The 22881-nt window shown below is 51.9% G+C and overlaps 2 protein-coding genes and 1 non-coding gene across 4 annotated transcripts; all 3 read left to right on the top strand.

Moving 5' to 3' along the window:
- The first annotated feature begins 21 nt into the window (after positions 1-21).
- Positions 22-1866, top strand: AIF1 (allograft inflammatory factor 1). Its single transcript, XM_041764071.1, has 6 exons — positions 22-152; positions 351-412; positions 518-584; positions 953-994; positions 1193-1355; positions 1660-1866. Exons 1-6 carry the CDS (start codon positions 128-130, stop codon positions 1742-1744), a joined length of 444 nt encoding a protein of 147 aa, XP_041620005.1. The 5' UTR covers positions 22-127; the 3' UTR covers positions 1745-1866.
- A 4576-nt stretch (positions 1867-6442) lies between these two features.
- PRRC2A (proline rich coiled-coil 2A) lies at positions 6443-21489 on the top strand. 2 transcript variants are annotated; one of them, XM_041762468.1, is made up of 31 exons: positions 6443-6627; positions 8655-8829; positions 9328-9505; positions 9869-9968; positions 10064-10136; positions 10443-10586; positions 10742-10893; positions 11049-11128; positions 11266-11408; positions 11687-11777; positions 11872-12088; positions 12494-12968; positions 13375-13565; positions 13824-14121; positions 14562-14772; positions 14976-16838; positions 17204-17478; positions 17682-17812; positions 18019-18148; positions 18246-18331; positions 18494-18727; positions 18857-18997; positions 19119-19190; positions 19308-19475; positions 19673-19755; positions 19922-20132; positions 20226-20324; positions 20464-20676; positions 20793-20887; positions 20990-21080; positions 21200-21489. In XM_041762468.1, exons 2-31 carry the CDS (start codon positions 8718-8720, stop codon positions 21338-21340), a joined length of 6498 nt encoding a protein of 2165 aa, XP_041618402.1. In that variant the 5' UTR covers positions 6443-6627; positions 8655-8717; the 3' UTR covers positions 21341-21489. The 2 variants fall into 2 exon arrangements, with proteins under 2 accessions (XP_041618402.1, XP_041618398.1); XM_041762464.1 differs by having other exon boundaries at positions 20223-20324.
- Positions 9014-9144, top strand: LOC121475354. The gene has a single exon (XR_005983729.1). It is a non-coding gene; the product is annotated as a small nucleolar RNA SNORA38 (small nucleolar RNA).
- Positions 21490-22881: the final 1392 nt, after the last annotated feature.

Below are 22881 nucleotides of genomic sequence, written 5' to 3'. Positions count from 1 at the left end.
AGAAAGGGGAAGTTTAGGGGGGAGGGCTCAAAGCAGGCTGATGGGAGAGGAAAGCCAGCAGACGGAGAGCACTGGCTTGGTCTCTATCCACCTGTCTACGGGCCTCTCCATCAGCATCTGCTGAGCTATGAGCCAAACCAGGGATTTACAGGGTAGGGAAAAGTAGAAGAGGCACCACCTAAAATGAGGGCAAGGAGATGGACAGACCTGGGGCGGGGGGGGAGGGGGGGGCAGGGAGGTTGTGAGCAAGCCCAGGAGGGCAGAATTGTGATGACCCTGGGCCAGTGTGGGGCTAAGAGGGATGGGGAATGGGGGGTGGTGAGGAAACATTAACCTTTGTGCCACCTCAGGAGGAAAAGCCTTCGGGCTCCTGAAGGCCCAGCAGGAAGACAGACTGGATGAAATCAACAAGGTAAAAGGAAGATCTAAGGGGGCCAGAGGGGGAAGGGAACCTGGACCTATCCTGGCTATCTAAGGGAACCAGGGGACCTATCCTGGCTCTTGCTTTCTTCCACAGCAATTCCTGGATGATCCCAAATATAGCAGTGATGAGGATCTGCCCTCCAAACTGGAAGCCTTCAAGAGTGAGGGGAAAACTGCAGGGGCTGAGGTGGGGGGTAGGGGGTGAGGAGGATACGATTTCCTCAAGAACAGAGAAAGGACAGCAGAGACAGAGTCTACATGTATGGTGGGGAAAAGAGAGGCTGCCTCTCCTGCCTTCCTGGTTGCAGTCTCTTCCCTTGGGCTGCCCCTCTCAGCACCCTCTCTGGTTCCCTGTATCTTAATAGGGCCCCTCAAGCCATCCAGCACTTACCCTGCCTGCCCCATCACCCCCTTCCATATCTTCCCCCACCTAGTGCTAGGTCAGCAGCCCCTTTCTCAAGTCCCTGCCCTGCTCCTGCCTGAGACCCTCCAGCCAGCACTTACCCTATCTGCTTTCTCCCTCACCCAGAGAAGTACATGGAGTTTGACCTAAATGGAGACGGAGATATCGGTGAGAAAAGGGTGTTCCAGGGAAGTGTGCGGATCCAAGAAGAGGGAGGTCTCCCCTGGAGTGCTCCATTCCTGGTGGTTTGGGAGAGGGTCCAGCTCCTAGAAGAGGAACTAGAATGGAAATGTGAGGGTAAAGACAGAGAGAGAGAGAGAGACAGAGAGAGGCTCCCTTCTTCCACCCCTCCTTTTGCGCCTCTAGATATCATGGCCCTGAAGCGAATGCTGGAGAAACTTGGTGTCCCCAAGACCCATCTGGAGCTCAAGAAATTAATCAGGGAGGTGTCCAGCAGCTCTGGGGAGACCTTCAGCTACTCTGACTTTCTCAAGATGATGTTGGGCAAGAAATCTGCCATCCTAAAAATGTGAGAGTCCAGTTTCAACCTCTACTATGCTTACCTGTTTTCTCCTCCACCCTCCCCCATCTCCAGGCTCACCTACACATTACTCAGTGACCATTTCTTTCCTTCTTTGAGGGACCGTTCCACATTCCTGTCCCTATCTGTTGTTCTGGTCTCCACACACCCCCAGCACTGCCATCCTTGTTCTTCTTCCCCCTCCCCCTACCATAATGGCCACTATCCTCTTCCAGACTTTCACAGCAGCCTGAGATTTATTATCCCAAGAAGACTGACCCCTGATCCTTCTGTCTCTTTCTATCTCAACCAGAATCCTGATGTACGAGGAAAAAGCAAGAGAACAGGAGAAGCCAGCAGGTCCCCCAGCTAAGAAAGATATCTCTGAGTTGCCCTGAATTGTGGTAGGGGAGATGTGGTGGGATTTATGGGGCTTCTAATGACTCCCACATAGAAAAAGGACACAGAATTGTGAGCTGGAGGTACACTAAATTAAATAAACTATCCTTCTTCAGATCAAGTTAGCTTGGTCTCCATTTGGCGGGGATAGTTTTCCTGGGTTTGGGAAGAAGTGAAGCACCTTTGACGAAAAAGCAGCAAGGATTTGCCGATATGAGCAATCCATCCACAATTTTGTAACGTGTGAACTACAGTAGATGGTTTTGTACTCCAAGGGAGATTCCAGATATATGATAGTCTTGATCTCAAGGAATTTAGATGGGACAAAAGGACATGTACAGACAAAAAAATATTGCCCACACCCATGGGGAAGAGCAAGGATCATCTCTGTTTTTTTAAAAAAAGATTTATTTATTCATAAGACACACACACACACACACACAGACTGAGAGACAGAGACACAGGCAGAGGGAGAAGCAGGCTCCATGCAGGGAGCCTGACGTGGGACTCGATCCCCGGTCTCCAGGATCATACCCTGGGCTGAAGGTGGCGCTAAACTGCTGAGCCACCCCGGCTGCCCTTATCTCTGTTTTTAAAAAGATTTTACTACTTTTTAAAAATTTTTATTTATTTATTTATGATAGTCACAGAGAGAGAGAGAGAGAGAGAGAGGCAGAGACACAGGCAGAGAGAGAAGCAGGCTCCATGCACCGGGAGCCCGATGTGGGATTCGATCCCAGGTCTCCAGGATGGCACCCTGGGCCAAAGGCAGGCGCCAAACCGCTGCGCCACCCAGGGATCCCAGATTTTACTATTTTTAAGTAATTTCTACATCCAACGTGAGGCTCCAACTCACAACCCCAAGATCAAGAGTCATATGCTGTATTGACTGAGCCACCAGGCACCCCAAAGAAGGATTATCATGAACCAATATTCTCCATCACTAGTCTTTGTTACCTAACAAATCACTAAGCCTCTCTGAGTCTTTCATCAGAAAATAGGGATAATATGACCTCACACCACCGACTAACATATCATAAGCCCTCAATAATGTTTAAAACTTGAATGAATGGAATGGTGGATGGATGAAAGAACTGATGTTATTGAGTAAAGCCTGATAATTCAAGTGTTAAATAAGTCATGGAGGTCCTTTTAGGGGACAAGCTGCAGAAACTGAATCTAATGAAGGGAGAGGGGGCTTGTATTTGGAGGATATTGAGAACAGATACTGGGGATACAGAAACCCTGGATGGCAGAAAGGATTAAAAGGCCAATCTCAGGGAAGGCAGGAACCTCAGAGTTCCTAAGCTTTCAGTGAAGCTATTCCTGGACCTTTCCTCCAACAGGTCCAGATGAATTAACTCTAGCCATCTCCAGTCACTGGATACTATTCAGATTTCCTGACATTCTGGAAAGAGATAATCCAATTAGCCCAGCTTGTTTCACATACTGTGGACAGACTGTTGGCTCTTCTCAGTGGTGATGCCAGGTTGGCCTCCTAAAAAGTGCTACAGTAACTATATAGGACTTCAGATGAGGAAAAGATCACTGCAAGTTGGGTAAAATATCTGAACATAATGAAATCAATAGCTAAACTTATTGAGAGTCCACTCTATACTGGGTATTATCCTAAATGCTTTCTATGTATTAATTCTCTTAATATTTGCAACAACCCTGGTGATACCAAGGAGGATACAAAGGACCTGGAGCTTAAAACACTCATTCATTCAGTATAAATACATTAGGTTCTTTTTTTTTTTTTTTTAATACATTAGGTTCTATTCATACATCAGACCATTATTACACAGCAACGAGGAACTACAAAGACATGCAGCAACGTGGATGAACCTCCTTAGTGTAATGTTGAGCAAAAGAAGATAGACACAAGAGGACCCTTATGATATAATTCAATCTGTATAAAGTACAAAAATGGGTAAAACTAATATATGTTGTTATAATTCAAGATAGTAGTTAGTTTTGAGGGAGGGCAGTGACGGGAAGAGGCCCTCTAGAGGCCTTCCATGGTACTAGTTAAGGTTCTATTTTCGGCTACATGCTCTGCTTAGTTTGTGAAAATTTATCAACAATCAATCGATCAATAAAATATGCTTTTGATAAAAAAAAAAGACTTTAAAAATCGTTTATTGGGCATAGGTGCTTGGGATATGAGGGTCAACAAAACAAAGATCCTTGCCGGGATCCCTGGGTGGTGCAGCGGTTTAGCGCCTGCCTTTGGCCCAGGGCGATCCTGGAGACCGGGGATCGAGTCCCATGTCGGGCTCCCGGTGCATGGAGCCTGCTTATGTCTCTCTGTGTGTGTGTGTGTCTGTGTGTGTGACTATCATAAATAAATAAATAAATAAAGATCCTTGCCATTGTGAAGTTTACATACCATTGTGGAAAATGGTGTGGGAGGAAGACAGACAATAAACATCATTTAAAATGTGTATGATATTAGAAGAGAAAGTAGAGCAGGTTAAAGGGGATCAGGGGTAACAGGATGGGCAGGGAAAATTAAAATTTTGAGTAATCAGACTAGGCCTTATTGAGAAGATGACCAACACTGAACAAAGACCTCATGGAGGTAAAGGAGTGAGGCATGGGGGTTTCTGGGGTAAAGTCAACTTGGTGGAGGAAAGAGAATCAAAGGGCTCCAAGATGTGATATGCCTGATAGAGGTAGGGAGAGTAATAAAATCAGAGGGCCAGGATGGCTGGGTGGCTCAGTGGTTGAGCATCTGCCTTTGGCTCAGGTCGGGATCCCAGGGTCCTGGGATCTATCGAGTCCTGCATCAGGTTCCCTGTGGAGAGCCTGCTTCTCCCTCTACCTATGTCTCTGCCTCTTTCTCTATCAAACATGAATGAATCTTTTTTAAAAACAAAATGTTTTGAAGGTCTGGAGATGAAATGTTCAGTGTTGGACATACTGAATTTGATATGATTTATTAGGTACCCTAGAGGAGGTGTCAAGTACATGGCTGTGTATCCAAGTCTGGAGTTTGGGAGAGAGGTCTGCAGTGAAGGTATGCATGTGGGGAGTCATTACCACATGAATGCTATTTCAAGTCAGGAGACTGATATCCTCCACACACAAGTGGTAAAAGATTGGGGTGAAGGTTCGACTGGAGTTGGTTTAAGAATGAATTGACAGGGGATCCCTGGGTGGCGCAGTGGCTTAGCGCCTGCCTTTGGCCCAGGGCGTGATCCTGGAGACCTGGGATCGAATCCCACGTCGGGCTCCTGGTGCATGGAGCCTGCTTCTCTCTCTGCCTCTCTCTCTCTCTCTCTGTGTGTGACTATCATAAATAAATAAAAATTAAAAAAAAAAAAGAATGAATGACAGGATGGAAATTGGTGACAGTGACTATGGATAACTCTTGCAAGAAATTTTGCTGTGGTAGGTGATCAGGGAGAGGGGAAAAGGGAATGATTTTGAATGCTTAAGAACTGAAGTCATCTCAACTATCTTAATAAGCCTCAAGATAAAATTCTTTATCTGATTCTTGTTAATTTTTCTCCTCTCATTTTCCATAAAGGACAGGCAGTCTCTTAATCTAGTCACATCAGCCTAGGCACGGGACCCTAAAACCATGCCTCTCATCACCACTTCACTAGGCCTGAGCTGTGCACCGTCTCCTCAAACTTGGTTAAATCCTAACTAGTTATTCGTATATCTTAGTAAGAGTCACGTTTTTCTAGAATCATCTCTGAACCTCCCCAAGCAGGATCTGGTTTTGTTCCTCTACTTCCATAACATATTGCGGGTATCTCCGGGGCCTTCGAAACATAGTTGCCGAACCATCTGCGCAATGGGTAGTAGGTCTGATTGGGGTACAGTAACAGAAGACAAAGGAGGGAACTAGCACATTTCGTAGAATGAAACCCATTGTGAAGAGAATACGAACTGCCAACAGTACCAGATATACAAATATATTCAGGAAAACTGTTATAAAATTAAATGTGTCTTATTCATGGGTTACCGATTTGTTGATTAAGAGGTCGTTCCAATCCTATCTTTGTTCAAATGATTTGCACGTATTATGCAAATAAATAGAACTAGCAAAAGAAGATCTCCGAAGCCCGGGGCCGACGACCACGCCCCTGGGCCCTAGGATTGGCCGTCTAGCCACCTCATTTGCATGACGTGATTTAATAACTACAAGGTCCCGCCTCTCCGTGCTTTCACTTCTCGCGAAAGGACGCGTGAGTTGGGACTCTTCCTTGGTTACGTAAGCTCCGCCCCCCAGCTGCTACTCCCTTCCGCCCGGTGCTTTCGCTCCGTCTACTCCGCTGAAAGCACTACTAGCCTTGCATCGTTTCCCTCCACTCTCCGCGTCCCTACGTCTCTCAGCTCTCATCTTTCCACGAACACACGACGTATGCCCCGCCCCTTCCCCTCCTCAATTCGTCGTGCAATTCCTGCGCCCTAACCGCCGGGACGACCGGCACTGCATTCCCGCCCCCTCTACGCCTCTAAACGGCTGACGCCGGGGGCTTGTCTCTTTAGCCAACCGGCGTCCCAGCGCCTGAAAGTCCTTCCTCTTTATGCAAATAACCTGTGCCTGCTCCGCACGCCTTGCTTTTAAAAAAAAAAAAAAAAAGGACAGCCCTCGAAGTAAAGGAGGCTAGGGAAGATGGTGCCCCGCCCTTTATGCAAATCAGGGGGCGTGCCATGCGCCGAGGGAGGCGGGAGGTGGGGGGGGTGCTCCCGGGGGCGGCGGTTGCCCGGATGGGCCGTTAGTCGGAGCCCAGCCGCGGAGTGAGCGAGGGAGACGGGAGGAGCCGAACCCGGCGCCATCCGCCGCCATCCGCCCCCGCCCCACCGCCATCCCACCTCGGGGAGCCCCTAGGCCCCGGTCCCCGACCCCCGCGCACCCGGCCAGGTGAGTCTGGGGAGCCGAGTGCTAACCCCCCTTTCCGGCGCGGGAGCGGTGGCGGTGGCGGCGGCGGCAGCGGTGGCGGGCCGGGGGAGAGGAGAAGCTGCCATTAGCCGCCGCCATTTTGTCCTCCTGCTGCCGGGGCCTGCCTGCCCCTCCCCCTCTGATACCCCAGCTTGGTACCCGCACCTCCAACCCCTCACCCGGAGTCCGTGGCGGCGTGCCCCTAACCACCCGCCTTCCCGGGTTCATGGGGCGACCCCTCTCCTGGGCCCCTGGCTCCCCACTCCTAGCTGCACTGTTAGCCTCTTCACCCCAATCTGTGGGTCCCCTTCCTCGCCGCCACTCTTTGGTGGGCCGCGCCCGACGATCCTCGGAGAGTCTCCTTTCCTCCATGTTGGGCCACCTTCCCATCACCCAGTGCTCTGGTTCCCCGTTCTTGACGCCCCTCTTCGCCTGGAGTCACTCCCACCCTAAAACCCTGCTTTTATCCTACATCGTTGCTTTCTACGTTGTTCAGCCTTTCTCTGCTTTTTTATTTTCCCTATTTTTATTTGCCTTTCTCTTCTCTATTTGAACCCCCCTTTTTTTCTTGGGTCTCTTGACATTGCCTTCTTACTTTGCTTTGTATCTTTCTTTACCATTTCTGGTTGAGTATTATTTCTCACCTGCTTTCGTGTTGTCATCTTTTATTAGTGTTACTCCACCATTTTCCTAACCTTTTCCATCATATATTTATCTCCAAAGATTGGAGTCTTTTCAGCACCTACACGGCAACCCCCATTCCTTCATCTTACCTATTTTAAAGTTCTTGGTTTTCATCCTGATTTTACCGAGTTTTTTATCGTGGGCCTGCCTGGATTTAACACCACCACCCATGTCTTTCCTGTACACCATTCCTTCCTATAAATGAATGCCTGGTCACTCAGGAACCGACTGACGATGCAGAGTTCGGCCTGCTTAGGGAGGAAGGGATAGTAGGGAAAGAAATGACTGCTGATGGGCATTCTTACTGAGGGTAGGAAAATGAAGTAGTTTCTGGCTTTGGCCCCATGGTTACAGTGTGCTTGAGGTGGCTCCATAATGTATTGTTTTTCTCAAATCTGCATAGTGTAAGCCAGAGCCCACCAGTGTTTATTTCGTTTGGAGACCACATTTTTTTTTTCCCAAGAGCTGGGATGGGGGCAAATGGGAAAAGATGGAGTGAATATTCCAAATACTTGGTGTTCTATAGCTTGGAAGTATATAGAGCCCCAATTCCATGAGGAATTTTCTGGCACTAGCCCCCAGTCTGACTGAGCAAGCTCGTAAAATCGTTAAACTCCTGGCATACCTTCGTGCAAACCTCCCCAGATGGGAGTGAGGCTGCTGGGAAAGGGCACAGTTAGGGAGCTGGTGTCTGATAAGTCAGAAATTGAAAGCTCTGTTCCTTGCAGGATGGAGTTCCTATGCCTCTTTCTGGTTTTCTCTGGGACTGGGACTTGCCATGTTTTATCATATATCTCTGGAATGTTTTTTGTGGAGGGAGAAGGGATTATTACTTGGGATAATGAAGCAGCAGCTACTTTTTATAGACTGGCACCAAAAAAGAGTGTATACTACTAGGAGGATATTGGATTTTTTATGTGGATTTCCTTGGCAAGAGGTATCTGGGGGGAAGAGGAACCATGGCATTTGGGCTCTGTGGGAGTTGCTTTTAAGGGACTGGGGAGGGATACCTGGGTGGCGCAGTGGTTTAGCGCCTGCCTTTGGCCCGATCCTGGAGACCCAGGATTGAATCCCACGTCGGGCTCCCGGTGCATGGAGCCTGCTTCTCCCTCTGCCTGTGTCTCTGCCTCTCTCTCTCTCTGTGTGTGACTATCATAAATAAATAAAAATTAAAAATAAGGGACTGGGGAGTTTGAATTAGGCTAGAGGAAAAGACAGAGGGCCACATATTTGGGCCTGTAATGAAAAATGAAAAGGAGCATCTAGATTTCTCTTGGAGTCAGTAAAGGAAGCAGAGACTGAAACACCTTGTGTCTGGCCCACAGGCTCCGGCACGTTTTGGGGGAGGTGCCTGCAGGACCCAACATACTCAATGAGCTTCCAGCGCAATGTCCGATCGCTCGGGGCCGACTGCCAAGGGGAAGGATGGAAAGAAGTATTCCTCGCTCAACCTGTTTGATACATATAAGGGCAAGTCCTTAGAGATCCAGAAACCTGCTGGTGAGGGTCCTCCTAAGATGTTCCTAATTCCCAAAGGCTGGGCATGAATGGGGCATACATTTTAAAGTTCTTTGAAGGGAAACGGTTGAGGTACAAGTATCTGAAGACTAGAGGATTACTAAAGACTTTCCAGCTTTATCTTGGGTCCCATAGGGGACATTGGGCTTTGGATGGACACCAGTTACCCTCCTACAAAGGCATGTCTGTAGTTCCTTGTCTTTGGACATGTAAGAATTGGAGGCAAAGAAATGTGGACTTGGAGAAGTCTGGGGCCAGCTTGCTCCCTGCAGGCTCAAGATGAACCATCCAACAGAGAAGTATCAAGTGTAATGCATCTTAGTGTTTCCACTGGAATTTCAGAGATTGCTGAGGACAGAGGCAGGAGTGGTTTCTAAGAGAAGTTGGTAACGATATTGAGGAGGTATAAATGGGGCCTAGGGTAGGAAACTGTCAGATCACCCACCTGGGGTATTTTTACCCTCCCCATCTTTTCTCCAGTTGCCCCTCGCCATGGCCTGCAGAGTCTCGGGAAAGTTGCCATTGCCCGGCGTATGCCACCCCCAGCCAACCTTCCAAGCCTGAAAGCTGAGAACAAAGGCAATGACCCCAACGTCTCACTAGTGCCGAAAGACGGAACAGGATGGGCAAGCAAACAGGAGCAGTCCGACCCCAAGAGGTAGACAGAGGCCTGGGGGACCCAGAGTGATAAGTATTTTAACTTTGAACTTCAGGATGGATCGGAGCCTAGTCTAGCCCAGCCACCTAAGCTCCAGAGACTGAGGGAAGCTCCTTTCTTGGCAATGCGAGGGCTCCCATTAGAGGTCTCAGGAATGACACTTTTAGCTTTGTGTCAGGTAGAAGGAAGGGAACAACAAACAGATGACACTGTATGTGGGTTGACTAGGTTATAGTATTTTGTCACAAGTGCTTGCAAATAATAACACATGGGCTTGGGTCTACTTTCTGTCCTCCACCAATTGGAGAAGTAGGGGAGGCATCTCAGGTTCCAGATAATCTTTCTGTTCTACCATCCTCTTAGTTCCGATGCCTCAACCGCTCAGCCGCCGGAATCGCAGCCACTGCCGGCTTCACAGACGCCTGCCTCCAACCAACAGAAACGACCCGCAGCAGCCCCCGAGGTATGAGGAACTGGATGGCATCAAAGGACTGGTGGCTAGAATGGTTTGTAGTTCCAATACCCACATCGCTGTTTATTATTTCTCTGCTTCCTCAGAACACTCCTTCGGTTCCAAGCGGGGTAAAGTCTTGGGCACAAGCCAGCGTCACCCATGGAGCACATGGAGATGGTGAGTGCAGGGCTGCTTGGGGAGCTTGCTCTGTCCACTGTGGTAGGCAGGAGTGTTCACTCAATTTAGGAAAGTGTTTTCAGTCCTCTGGCTAAATTTTGGTCCTCATGTTCAGTTTCATGGATCACGTAAGCGAGGGTGAGGGGGTATCCCAGGACTGACCTTGTTTCTTGGGGAATGTGTACACAATGTAATAGTGCATGAGTTTGAAAAGAATTTGATGATTTGGTACTGACCAGCCTTCAGTTTTTTAGTATCTTCTCAGTAAATGTGATTTTTTTGGTTTGCTATTCTGCACGCCAACAGGTGGAAGGGCATCAAGCCTACTGTCACGATTCTCTCGAGAGGAATTTCCGACCCTGCAGGCGGCTGGCGACCAGGACAAGGCTGCCAAGGAAAGGGAGTCTGCCGAACAGTCGTCTGGGCCCGGACCAAGCCTCCGCCCCCAAAGTGAGTGGTTGCCATTTGTGAGTTGAATGGGGGGGTGGGTGGTTATATTTTGCCCAGAACAATACCTTAGTCCACCTCAGAGCTAAGTGTTGGCTTATTCACCTTGTTCCTCATCATTTTTGGCTATGTTCCTCTTTGTCTTCTTCAAAATACAGATTCTACAACTTGGAGGGACGGAGGCGGGCGTGGCACTGATGAGCTGGAGGGCCCAGACTCCAAACTTCATCACAGCCATGATCCCCGGGGGGCGCTACAGCCTTCGGGCCCGCCCCAGTTCCCTCCCTACCGCGGAATGATGCCGCCCTTCGTGAGTGTGCATATCTTATTTTGGAGTGGTTGCCCTTGAAGCTGGAGAGTTAGCAGTTAGGACTTAGCCTTTGAAGGGGACAGGAAGGCTAACAGGTTTAGGGAGCTGGCTGCGTATTTGTCCCTCTAAGCAGCTACTGTTGGGCCTTTTTGCAGATGTATCCCCCATATCTCCCGTTTCCTCCGCCCTATGGACCCCAGGGGCCTTACCGATACCCTACTCCTGATGGGCCCAGGTGAGTAATCCAGGTCTGGGTTTGTGGTTGGAGACAAGGGAAGCCTCTTAGGAAGGAAGATGGTCTTCTAGCCTAGAGGCTGTATGTGGTTCTACAACATGCCATCTTTTACTCTCTATTTGTCTTTTCACACACAGCCGTTTCCCCCGTGTGGGGGGTCCTCGGGGTTCAGGGCCGCCAATGCGCCTTGTAGAGCCTGTGGGTCGGCCTTCGATTCTCAAAGAGGATAATCTCAAAGAGTTTGACCAGTTGGACCAGGAGAATGATGAAGGTTGGGCAGGTTAGTACATATGAAGGATGAAACGTTTTGGTTTCAAAAGGCAAAATCTGATGAATAAACGGGGGATTGTGTGGGAGAAAAAGACGCTGAAGGGTAGGGCAGACACATGGCGGAAAGCCAAGTTCTGGTAAAGAACTGACGTATGGGAATGAGAAGACCCACACTGTGGCTTCATTCAGAGGAGTTTGGTGTTGGGAGTGACCCCTTCCTGTGTTCCAAAAGTTATGAGATTGGAGAACAGAATGCTTGGGTTATCAGTTTTCACTTTCCCCCCACAGGGGCCCACGAAGAGGTCGACTACACTGAAAAGCTCAAGTTCAGCGATGAGGAAGACGGGCGAGACTCTGATGAGGAGGGAGCTGAGGGCCAGTGAGTTAGGGGGCTCAGTTTCTCTTGCAAGTAATACCCTCTTAAAGGAGCTGGTTTCTAACTGATTTTAATTCCACTGTTGGTCTGCTCACAGCAAGGAGTCCCAATCAGCTGCTGGTGAGGAACGGCCCCCTGAAGCAGATGGCAAAAAGGGCAACTCCCCCGGCAGCGAACTGCCCCCTCCCAAGACGGCCTGGGCAGAGACCTCTCGGCCTCCAGAGACAGAGCCGGGGCCTCCTGCCCCAAAGCCTCCCCCACCCCCACCTCACCGGGGCCCCGCCGGGAACTGGGGCCCCCCTGGGGACTACCCAGTGAGTGTCTACAATGAGGGGTTGAGAAGGGTCAGTTGTGGGAGAGGAGTGTCTGCTGAGAAGTTGAAGCACTAGTAATTGAGAAAGCTGGAGGGAGGGTCAGGAATGGGCTACAGGAAGTGTAAAGCAGTGGAGCATCTCTGAAAAGGTTTGGAGCCTCTTTGGTGTTAGAGGATTCTGGGTTAAAAGCAATTGGGATGCTAGTGAGGAAAAACGAGGCCTGGGTATTTGGGTCTCTGAAAGGAGCGAAGAAGTAAGAATAGGACAAGTTGGTCCCTACCCAAAAGGCCACCAACCCAAGGCCAGTTCCTGCCCCTACAGCTAGAGACAGTTGATCAGTATGTGACAAAGATAAGAAACTTGATGACTGATACCTCTGGCCCTGACGGGTCTGCCCATTGACAGGATCGGGGGGGCCCTCCTTGCAAGCCCCTAGCACCTGAAGATGAGGATGAGGCCTGGCGGCAGCGGCGAAAACAATCTTCATCTGAGATCTCCTTGGCTGTGGAGCGGGCCCGGCGCCGGCGTGAAGAGGAAGAGCGTCGCATGCAGGAGGAGCGCCGGGCAGCCTGTGCTGAAAAGCTCAAGCGACTGGATGAGAAGTTTGGGGCACCTGACAAGCGGCTCAAAGCAGAGCCTGCTGTCCCACCTGCTCCTGCTCCTGCCCCAGCTCAGCCACCTGCAGTCCCCAAAGAAAATTCTGCACCTCCAGCTCCTCCACCCGCACCAGCCCCGACCCCAGAGAAAGAACCAGAAGAGCCGACACAGTCCCCCCCTTTCCAATCCACCCCCACTCCAGGTGTGGCTCCAGCTCCCACCCTGGTGAGTGGTGGTGGCAGTACCAGTAGCGCCAGCAGTGGCAGCTTCGAAGCCAGCCCAGGTATGGTGATGGGGATAGGGTACTACCAGGTGTCACATCTCTTCTCTTGGGGCTGAGGGTGTAGGTGGTATGGATGGGAGGCAGTTGTTTCAGTTTATTGGATTATCAGTGGCAGAGAAAAAGGGAGTCCCTTTGTGCGTGCGGGTATCTAAGGTGGGAAAGGTTTTACTATCTGCATTCCTGGATGAGTAGTGGTCTGAAGCACTTGCCATTAGGTTAGCATGGAGTGAGACTGAAGACAGTGTCTGTTTTGGTGGTTTTTTTGGGAAGTTCACTCCATCATCATTGGTTCTTGAAGTAAGCGCTTATCTTTAGAGAGGGTGCTCTAGAGTTGAGTGCCTGGAGGTGTTTTGTGGCAGGTCTCTCCACAAACTCGGTCACTCTGATTATCTTTTTGTCGATGCAGTTGAACCACAACAATCCTCAAAAGAGGGTTCTGAACAACCAGAAGAGGTTCCCTCTCCTGCCACGACCCCTGCCCCAAAGGTGGAACCCAAAGGTGATGGGGTCGGTCCCACCCGACAGCCCCCCAGCCAGGGCTTGGGCTACCCCAAATACCAGAAGTCGTTGCCGCCACGGTTCCAGCGACAGCAGCAGGTGAGAGCATTTTTTCCCTTGGTAAGAGCTATTTCCCTCCCTGCTCCATGTGTACCTGTTGTAAGGTGTCAGCTTGAATCCCTCTACTATAACTGTTTCCAGTGTGTCATCCTGGCTTTTATTTAGTACTGATCTTTTATTTTTTATTTTTTTAAGTCCTGATCTTTGTTACGTCTATGTGTTAACGTTGCTTCTGGGCTTGTTTTTTCTGTTAGGGGCAAGGCAAGGGTTTTGATGGCCTCTGTTGTCTTTCCCCAGGAGCAGCTTTTGAAGCAGCAGCAACAGCAGCAGTGGCAGCAGCATCAACAGGGTTCTGCTCCACCTGCTCCGGTACCACCATCACCACCGCAGCCTGTGACCATGGGGGCTGTGCCAGCTCCACAGGCTCCGCCACCGCCCCCCAAGGCTCTGTACCCAGGTGCTTTGGGCCGGCCCCCACCCATGCCCCCGATGAACTTTGATCCCCGCTGGATGATGATACCTCCTTATGTGGATCCCCGGCTCCTCCAGGGCCGGCCCCCTCTGGACTTCTACCCTCCTGGTGTGCATCCCTCTGGTAAGGGCCTTTGAGGGGTGGGTAGGGGACGCTGCAGTCCCAGGAAATTGCTGTGGACGAAGGGCCCCTGGGTAAGGAGGGAGGGTGTGTGCTTAATGTTGCTGAGATTGCTCTTTGTTTCAGGAATGGCCTTAGGAAGGAAAAAAGGGGGCTTTCATTGGCCAGATTTATTGGGGGGGGGGGCAATTCATTGATTCATTCATACACTTGATTTTAAACAGAAGGCCAAGAAGTGATCATCGATTCATTCATAGGGAAGCTGAGTGGATCAGATAACACTTTCAGGGGAGCATGTCAGGACCAGACTTGGAGGGAGTAAAAGCTGGAGGAGTGGACGTCGACGTGACTAACAGAAGTAGATGGGGGGAGAGATGCTTTTTGAGCTGGATGGCCTATCACATAGAAGAGGGCTAGCTTTCTCGTCCCTCTTGTTTTCTTAGGCTTAGTTCCCCGAGAGCGCTCAGACAGTGGGGGTTCAAACTCAGAGCCATTTGAGCGTCATGCACCTCCCCTCTTACGGGATCGGGGCACCCCACCAGTGGATCCAAAGTTGGCCTGGGTAGGAGATGTCTTCACCACCACATCCACTGACCCCCGCCCGCTTACCTCCCCACTGCGCCAGGCTGCCGATGAGGATGACAAGGGGATGCGGTGAGTCTGAGCAGTGGAAGTGGGTGCATTGCCAGTGAAAGGATTTGGGCTAGGAAAAGAGGACCTTGGGATTATTGGTGAGGTGACAGGAATAAACATTAGAGGAGTGTCGGGGTAGTAATAGTATTCTCTTTCTCTACCTAGTTCCGTTTTTTCTCATTCTCCGATACTTAATTTTCATTTTTTTGCGTGTCCCTTTTTAGGAGTGAGACCCCTCCAGTACCTCCCCCACCACCCTATCTGGCCAGTTATCCAGGCTTTCCTGAGAATGGAGCCACTGGGCCCCCAATCCCTCGCTTCCCTCTGGATGAACCCACTCCCCCAGGGTCCCGTCCACTCCCCTGGCCCCCAGGCAGTGATGAAGCCACTAAGATACAGGCTCCACCACCCAAAAAGGATACCCCCAAGGAGGAGACTCCACAGCTGATGGGGACAGAAGCCAGCCGAAAGCCTGCCCGAGGAGTTGGAGGACAAGGCCCCCCTCCACCTCGCAGAGAGAGCCGCACTGAGACCCGCTGGGGCCCTCGCCCAGGCAGCAGTCGTCGTGGGATCCCTCCAGAGGAATCAGGGGCCCCTCCCCGCCGGGCTGGGCCTATAAAGAAACCCCTACCACCTACAAAAGCTGAAGAGCTGTCTCCCAAGCCCCTGGAGCAGAGTGATGAAAGCCCCAAGGTTCCAAAGCCAGAGCTCCTCAAGACGGCAAAGGGGAAGATGGGGATCCCCAAGGAGACCCCACCTAGTGGGAATCTTTCCCCTGCCCCTAGGCTTCGGAGGGATTACTCCTATGAAAGAGTGGGTCCTGCCTCTTGTCGGGGCCGGGGCCGAGGCGAGTATTTTGCCAGGGGGAGGGGCTTTCGGGGGACTTACGGGGGCCGGGGGCGGGGAGCCCGAAGCCGAGAGTTCCGCAGTTACCGAGAGTTCCGGGGAGATGATGGGCGTGGAGGTGGAGCAGGGGGACTGAACCATCCTCCTCGAGGTCGCACTGCCAGCGAGACACGAAGCGAGGGTTCAGAGTATGAAGAGATCCCCAAGCGGCGCCGACAGCGGGGTTCAGAAACGGGCAGTGAGACCCACGAGAGCGATCTGGCCCCCTCAGACAAGGAAGCTCCCCCCACCAAGGAAAGAGTGCTCACCCAAGTCTCTCTTGCTCCTCCACCATCAGGAGCCCCTCCTTCGCCAGCCCCAGCCCGCTTTTCGACTGCTCGAGGTGGGCGCGTCTTCACTCCCAGAGGAGTGCCATCACGCCGGGGGCGAGGGGGAGGGCGGCCCCCTCCACCCATTTGTCCAGGCTGGAGCCCTCCAACCAAGTCCCTGGCTCCCAAGAAGCCTCCAGCAGCTCCTTTGCCACCAAATAAGGAGCCTTTGAAAGAGAAGCTGATCCCAGGGCGTCTGTCCCCCGTGACCCGGGGAGGCAGCAGTGGAGGCAGCAACATGGGTATGGGTGTGGAAGACGGAGAACGACCCCGACGGAGGCGGCATGGGAGGGCTCAGCAGCAGGACAAACCGCCTCGGTTCCGGAGGCTGAAACAGGAACGAGAGAATGCTGCCAGAGGGGCAGAGGGCAAGCCCTCTTCCCTAGCCCTTCCAGCCCCCGGCTCTGGAGCAGAGGAGACACACACAACAGTGTCTGTGCCCCCACCCCCTCGCCGGGCAGCTGCCAAATCTCCTGATCTGTCAAACCAGAACTCTGATCAAGCTAATGAGGAATGGGAGACTGCATCAGAGAGCAGCGACTTTGCCGGTGAGCGCCGGGGGGACAAGGAGGCTCCCCCACCAGCACTGCTGACCCCCAAAGGCGTGGGAACTCCTGGGGGCAGCGGAGGTGGAACCGGACCAGGCATTTCAACCGTGTCCCGTGGAGATCTGAGCCAGAGAGCCAAGGATTTGAGCAAGCGGAGCTTCTCAAGTCAGCGGCCAGGCATGGAGAGGCAGAACCGGCGCCCGGGCCCAGGCAACAAAGCTGGCAGTGGTGGCAGCAGCAGTGGAGGAGGTGGTGGGGGACCTGGAGGAAGGACCGGCCCAGGGCGAGGGGATAAGAGGAGCTGGCCCTCTCCCAAGAACCGGAGGTGGGTAGGGACGGGCTGTTCAGTTTATTTTTAAGGCGGAATAGTGGAAGAGGGGAGAGAACATGAAGGGAAGGTTCAGTTGATTGCGGTGAAGTTTGATATGTGAGGGCACAGGGGATGCTGGGCACGGAACACCCGTGTCTAGGGAAAGTAACTGGAAAGCAATTGATTGAGTGAGGAGCAACTGTGTCTTTTCTGTTCTTTGCTTTTCACCGTATAGCCCTAGGCACAAGGATTTCATTAGACGTAGTTGGAAACACCTGGGTTTTAACAGGCAAGAGGAAGGGGTTATAAGATTGACTGGTAGGGAAGGAGTTAACAATTCCAGAAGTATCCTAGCTAAAGCTCTGTTCCATTTTCTTCAGCCGACCTCCAGAGGAGCGGCCCCCAGGGCTTCCTCTGCCTCCTCCACCCTCCAGCAGTTCTGCTGTCTTCCGCCTGGACCAAGTTATCCACAGCAACCCCGCTGGCATCCAACAGGCTCTGGCCCAACTCAGCAGCCGCCAGGGGAGTGCAGCTGCACCAGTGGGGCACCCAAGGCCCAAGCCTGGGCCTTCCCAGACCCCTCAAGGCCCCTCCACTCGGCCCCCAACCCGATATGACCCTGAGAGGGCCGCTAACAACAACAGCGTTAGTTCAGGTAAGCTGGAGGGCTGAGGGCGGGAATGTCTCCATCCCCAGCGAAGAAGGTCCAGTGGCAGAGGGGGAAGAGTCTGGCCAGGGGACCTTGACGCTTGGTGTCTGTACTGGACAAGGGTGGAAGGATTGGGAGCCAAGTAGCAGGAAAGGCTAGGCTCAGTGGTAGCGCAGAGTAGAAGCTGACAGATACTGCCTTTTTCCCAGACCCCCACTTCGAGGAGCCAGGGCTGATGGTGAGGGGAGTGAGCGGGACTCCCCGGGACTCTGCCGGGGTTAATCCCTTCCCCCCAAAACGACGGGAGCGGCCTCCCAGAAAACCAGAGCTGCTGCAGGAGGTGAGGGATGAAGCTTGAGGTTGTGCTTTACTGCTCTATAGTCCTTTTTTGTCTTTTCTCCATTGTCCTGTTCTCGTCTCTGTGTCCTCACCCCAGATTCTCAGTTATTAGTCCCTTTTTGCCCCACACCTCACTCTGGCTCAGGCTCTTCCAGTCCCCAGCCCCCACCTCATTCATGTTTTGTTTCTGGCCTTCTTCACCTTTAGGAATCTTTGCCGCCTTCTCATAGCTCTGGTTTCTTGGGCCCCAAGCCTGAGGGCCCAGGCCCTCAGGGAGAGTGCAGAGATACAGGGACAGAGGCCCTGACCCCCCACATCTGGAACCGTTTACATACTGGTAAGATGGAGTGGTAGCAGGGGAAGGGCTCTGTCAGAGGACCAAAAGGGCAGCCTCGGGATGGTCTCTCACTTCTGCTGTCTGGTCCTCTTCCCAGCCACTACCCGGAATAGTTACCGGCCTGGCTCCCTGGAGCCCTGGATGGAACCCCTGAGCCCTTTCGAGGACGTGGCTGGAACAGAAGTAAGTGACGATGGGAGGGAGTATCTGAGCTGGGATTCTTCTCCACCTGTTCTGGGTGTCTGGGGCTATGTAGTCACGTAGTTGTGTTATTTGTCAAACATCAGTCAGGTATTGGGGTGCTTTCTACCTTGACTTAACTAATTCCTTCTCCACTCCTCTCAGATGAGTCAGTCTGACAGTGGGGTGGACCTGAGTGGGGATTCTCAGGTGTCATCAGGTCCCTGCAGCCAGCGAAGTTCCCCTGATGGAGGACTCAAGGGGGCAGCAGAGGGGCCTCCCAAGCGGCCTGGAGGCCCCTCACCCCTGAATGCTGTTCCTGGTGAGGGTCCACCTGGCTCTGAACCCTCTGAACCTCCTAGGAGACGGCCACCTGCTCCCCATGATGGGGACAGAAAGGTAAAAAAGATAAAAGAGGAATGTTTTTGAAACTCTGAATTTGGCCCTATGTTTTTCTCCTCCTTCCTGTTCTTGTGTGTCCTGGACATTCCTTCATTTGCCTAAATTTCCTTTACTTCCCCAACCCAGGAGCTGCCCCGGGAGCAGCCTCTGCCCCCTGGCCCCATTGGCACAGAAAGATTGCAACGTACAGACCGAGGCCCAGAGTCTGGCTCCCTCCGGCCATCCCATCGACCTGGTCCCCCCGTCCAGTTTGGCACCAGTGACAAGGTGTGCATGGACAGGATCTGAGCACCTTGGGGTGGGTGGAGAGGAGGAAAGGATTGGAGGTGGGATGTGGAGGATATGCATCTTGAGCCACAGAATGATCTCCTTTGCATCACTACCACAGGACTCAGAGTTGCGCCTAGTGGTAGGAGACAGTTTAAAAGCAGAGAAGGAGCTAGCAGCATCAGTCACCGAGGTGAGTGGGACAATGAGAGCTTGGTGGAAAGGTCTTCAGTTATGGAGATGATGGCTGGGTGTGACCTCGATGGACGTCAGGGAAGCTGACTTTGCTTCTGACCAGGCTTCTTTACAGGCCATCCCCATATCCCGAGACTGGGAGCTGCTCCCCAGTGCTTCTGCCTCAGCTGAGCCACAATCCAAGAACCTGGGCTCTGGGCACTGTGGCCCAGAGCCCAGCTCCTCAGGCCAGCGCTTGTACCCAGAAGTCTTCTATAGCAGTCCCGGGCCTCCCGTTTCCCAGGTAAGTGACCTGCCTGCTCCCTATCCCATGAACCCCTTCTGCCTGCTGTCCTTCAAAATCCAACCTTCCAATTTGTGTAGTTGTAAAACATTATTTATGGTTTTGTTTTTCTTTTTGCTTTTACTGAGGTAGGTGGGGTGGGCAATCTTTTCTTGACCAGAAAAACTGGAGCTATTCCAGCCTTGCCCCTCCCACAGGTCTCGGGAGGAGCCATAGACTCTCAGTTACATCCCAACAATGGAGGTTTTCGTCCTGGGACACCCTCTCTTCACCCTTACAGGTAAGATTGGATGCCTGTGGATCTCAGAAGGAAATGAACTGTGTTTCAGTGGGGAGGCCTGTTTCAGGGGTACCAGAAGCTGGTAGACTTTTAGCTCAGAACAAAGGAGTAAGTGATTCTGGCTTCCTGATTCCTTCCTCTGCACCTAAATTTTGCCTCCCTTCAGATCACAGCCCCTGTACCTCCCCCCGGGCCCAGCGCCCCCCTCAGCACTGCTTTCTGGGGTAGCTGTCAAGGGCCAGTTTTTGGATTTCTCTGCACTGCAAGCAACAGAGCTGGGGAAGTTGCCAGCTGGAGGAATCCTGTACCCTCCACCTTCCTTCCTGTACTCTCCAGCTTTCTGCCCCAGCCCTTTGCCCGACCCACCTTTGCTTCAGGTGAGAGATGGGCAGGTGCTGGGCTTCGGGGGTTAGGGGTGGCGGGGGAATGCTTTTGGGACAGTTGACATTGCTCCCTGTTGTCCCCAGCAGGTGCGCCAGGATCTGCCATCCCCTTCAGATTTTTATTCTACTCCTCTGCAACCCAGTGGCCAAAGTGGCTTCCTCCCCTCAGGGGCCCCTGCCCAGCAGGTAACTTTTGTCCTGCCATTCACCCTTCATTCTGTTTCTCTATTCAATCTCTGGTTTATTTGTCTGATTGTATTTTTGGTTTTCTGATATTTTTTCCTGCCCTCGACACCCCTCTCACCACCTGTATTTCTTATTGTAGATGCTTCTACCCATGGTGGACTCACAGCTGCCTGTGGTGAACTTTGGCTCCCTGCCACCAGCGCCACCTCCTGCCCCACCGCCCCTTTCTCTGTTACCTGTGGGCCCTGCTCTGCAGCCCCCCAGCCTGGCTGTACGACCCCCACCTGCTCCTGCTACTCGGGTGCTGCCTTCACCTGCGAGACCTTTCGCCCCTAGCTTGGGGCGAGCAGAGGTAAGGTACAGGAACTGAAGTGTTAGGGATCTCCCAAGAGCTAGGGTGGGGATTCAGTATCTCAGGATCAATTGGGTTGAAAGGCAGGAAGCTCATGAATTTTTTTTTTCTTTCAGCTGCACCCAGTGGAACTAAAGCCCTTCCAGGATTATCGGAAACTGAGCAGCAACCTTGCAGGACCTGGATCGTCACGTACTCCCCCATCTGGAAGGCAAGAGGAGGAGGGTGTGGGGATGCAGATTACCCATCCATATGGCTTTCTTAGGGGACCAGGGAGCAGGTTAGGCTTGCCTCAGACACCCTTCTCCTTTAGGTCCTTCTCTGGCCTGAATTCCCGTCTCAAGGCCCCGCCTTCTACCTACAGTGGAGTCTTCCGCACCCAGCGCATCGACCTCTACCAGCAGGTGAAGGAAAGACCCCCTGTGGCCCCAAGTCTGAATCCAAGAGTTACCATCTGAATTCCTGTCTTTCCATCCCTGGCATCCCAGTAGGACTTATTTTTGCACATGTGCCTGTTCCCCAGGCCTCTCCACCGGATGCCCTGCGCTGGATGCCGAAGCCCTGGGAGCGGACGGGGCCACCTTCTCGAGAGGGGCCTTCCCGACGGGCAGAGGAGCCTGGGTCCCGAGGGGACAAGGAGCCTGGATTGCCCCCATCCCGCTGAGGGAGTTCCCCTTGCCCCCCACCCCCCGGGGCTTGTATATAGATTATAAATATATAAGGGGGAATGGGGTGGGTGGGGAGGGGTTGTGGGGCTGGGGCCTTGCTTCCCCTCCACCCCCCTCCCCTGGTCCCCTATCCCTGGGGCCGTTTGTTAAAAAAGAGTAATAAAAGGATTAAAAAAAATTTCTGGAATGATTTTGGGGATGGGTTGGTTTTCTATCTCTTCTGGCAGTATAGTGCCCAGGGATCTGTAGAGAGTTTTTAGGGAATTTACTCCCCCCAGTGATGTTTTAACAAGCTGTCTCAAATCTGTTCTCTTGTATGTTGAAGTCTCACGGGCTGGGAATTAGAGCTGGCCTTCACTGGTGAATGATTCTTACGCCATTGAGTGAGGTCTGCTGGCTACCAGTCTGTAGCTGGTGGCTAGGCTGGTGCCACAGGTCTGTCATGTGTCTGGGGCTCTGGTGTTTATCTCAAGGGTAGAAAAAATCCCACTGGATTGTCAACCAGTGTCTGGTTTGTCCAGCAAGGTGGTAGAGTCCCGGAGATCCCTGGGTGGCTCAGTGGTTTAGTGCCTGCCTTTGGCCCAGGGTGTGATCCTGGAGTCCCAGGATCGAGTCCCACATCAGGCTTCTGGCATGGAGTCTGCTTCTCCCTCTACCTGTGTCACTGCCTCTCTGTGTCTCTCATGAATAAATAAAATCTTTAAAAAAAAAAAAAAAAAGTGGTAGAGTCCCAGGGCCTGCTATGTCCCTGAGTTAGTGTTCCAAGAGGTCCCAGCGGAAGCTGTGAAGCATATGACCTGGCCTTAGTGTAGCTTCTGCCACACAGTCTCAGCCCAGCACTAAGCTAGCCAACGGGAACGGGACTGCAAGCAGGCGTGTGTCTCAGGAGGGAGCAGCAAAGAATTTGCAGCCTCCTCATGGTTTTGTTCCAGCTGCAAATGAGAGGACGTGCCTTTTTTTTTTTTATTTATTTTTTTTTATTTATGATAGTCACACAGAGAGGGAAAGAGAGAGGCAGAGAGAGAAGCAGGCTCCATGCACTGGGAGCCCGACGTGGGATTCGATCCCGGGTCTCCAGGATCGCGCCCTGGGCCAAAGGCAGGCGCTAAACCACTGCGCCACCCAGGGATCCCTTTTTTTTTTTTTTTTTTTTTTTATTTATTTTTTTTTGAGGACGTGCCTTTAAAGCTGCTGTGGCTGCAGCAGTTTTCTACCAGTCACTCTGCAAGTCATGCTAAGAGTGTGTGAAGTCTGCAGCTGCTTAGAAATCATTTTTCACTGAAACCACTTTTGTCCATCTCTGAATTCCATTTCATTTACATGTAAAATGCTTTTGCATGAAAGCGTTTTGAAAACCACTGGGCTGGGCTGCTTGTCAGCATTGTGCAATTGAGCAATGAATATGTGGTAGCGTGCAGCACCTTACTCGGCAAGGTTGACAGGGGTCTTAAACAGCTGGATTTCTAGGGACTGTTACTCATTTTAGACAAGCTTAGAGAAGACAAGTATTTAGATTACTTAGGAAAACTCCGAGACA

The sequence above is a fragment of the Vulpes lagopus genome, chromosome 1 (genome assembly GCF_018345385.1).
Source record: "Vulpes lagopus strain Blue_001 chromosome 1, ASM1834538v1, whole genome shotgun sequence".
Classification (NCBI taxonomy): Eukaryota; Metazoa; Chordata; class Mammalia; order Carnivora; family Canidae; genus Vulpes; species Vulpes lagopus.
This window is presented reverse-complemented; position numbering and strand designations above follow the sequence as displayed.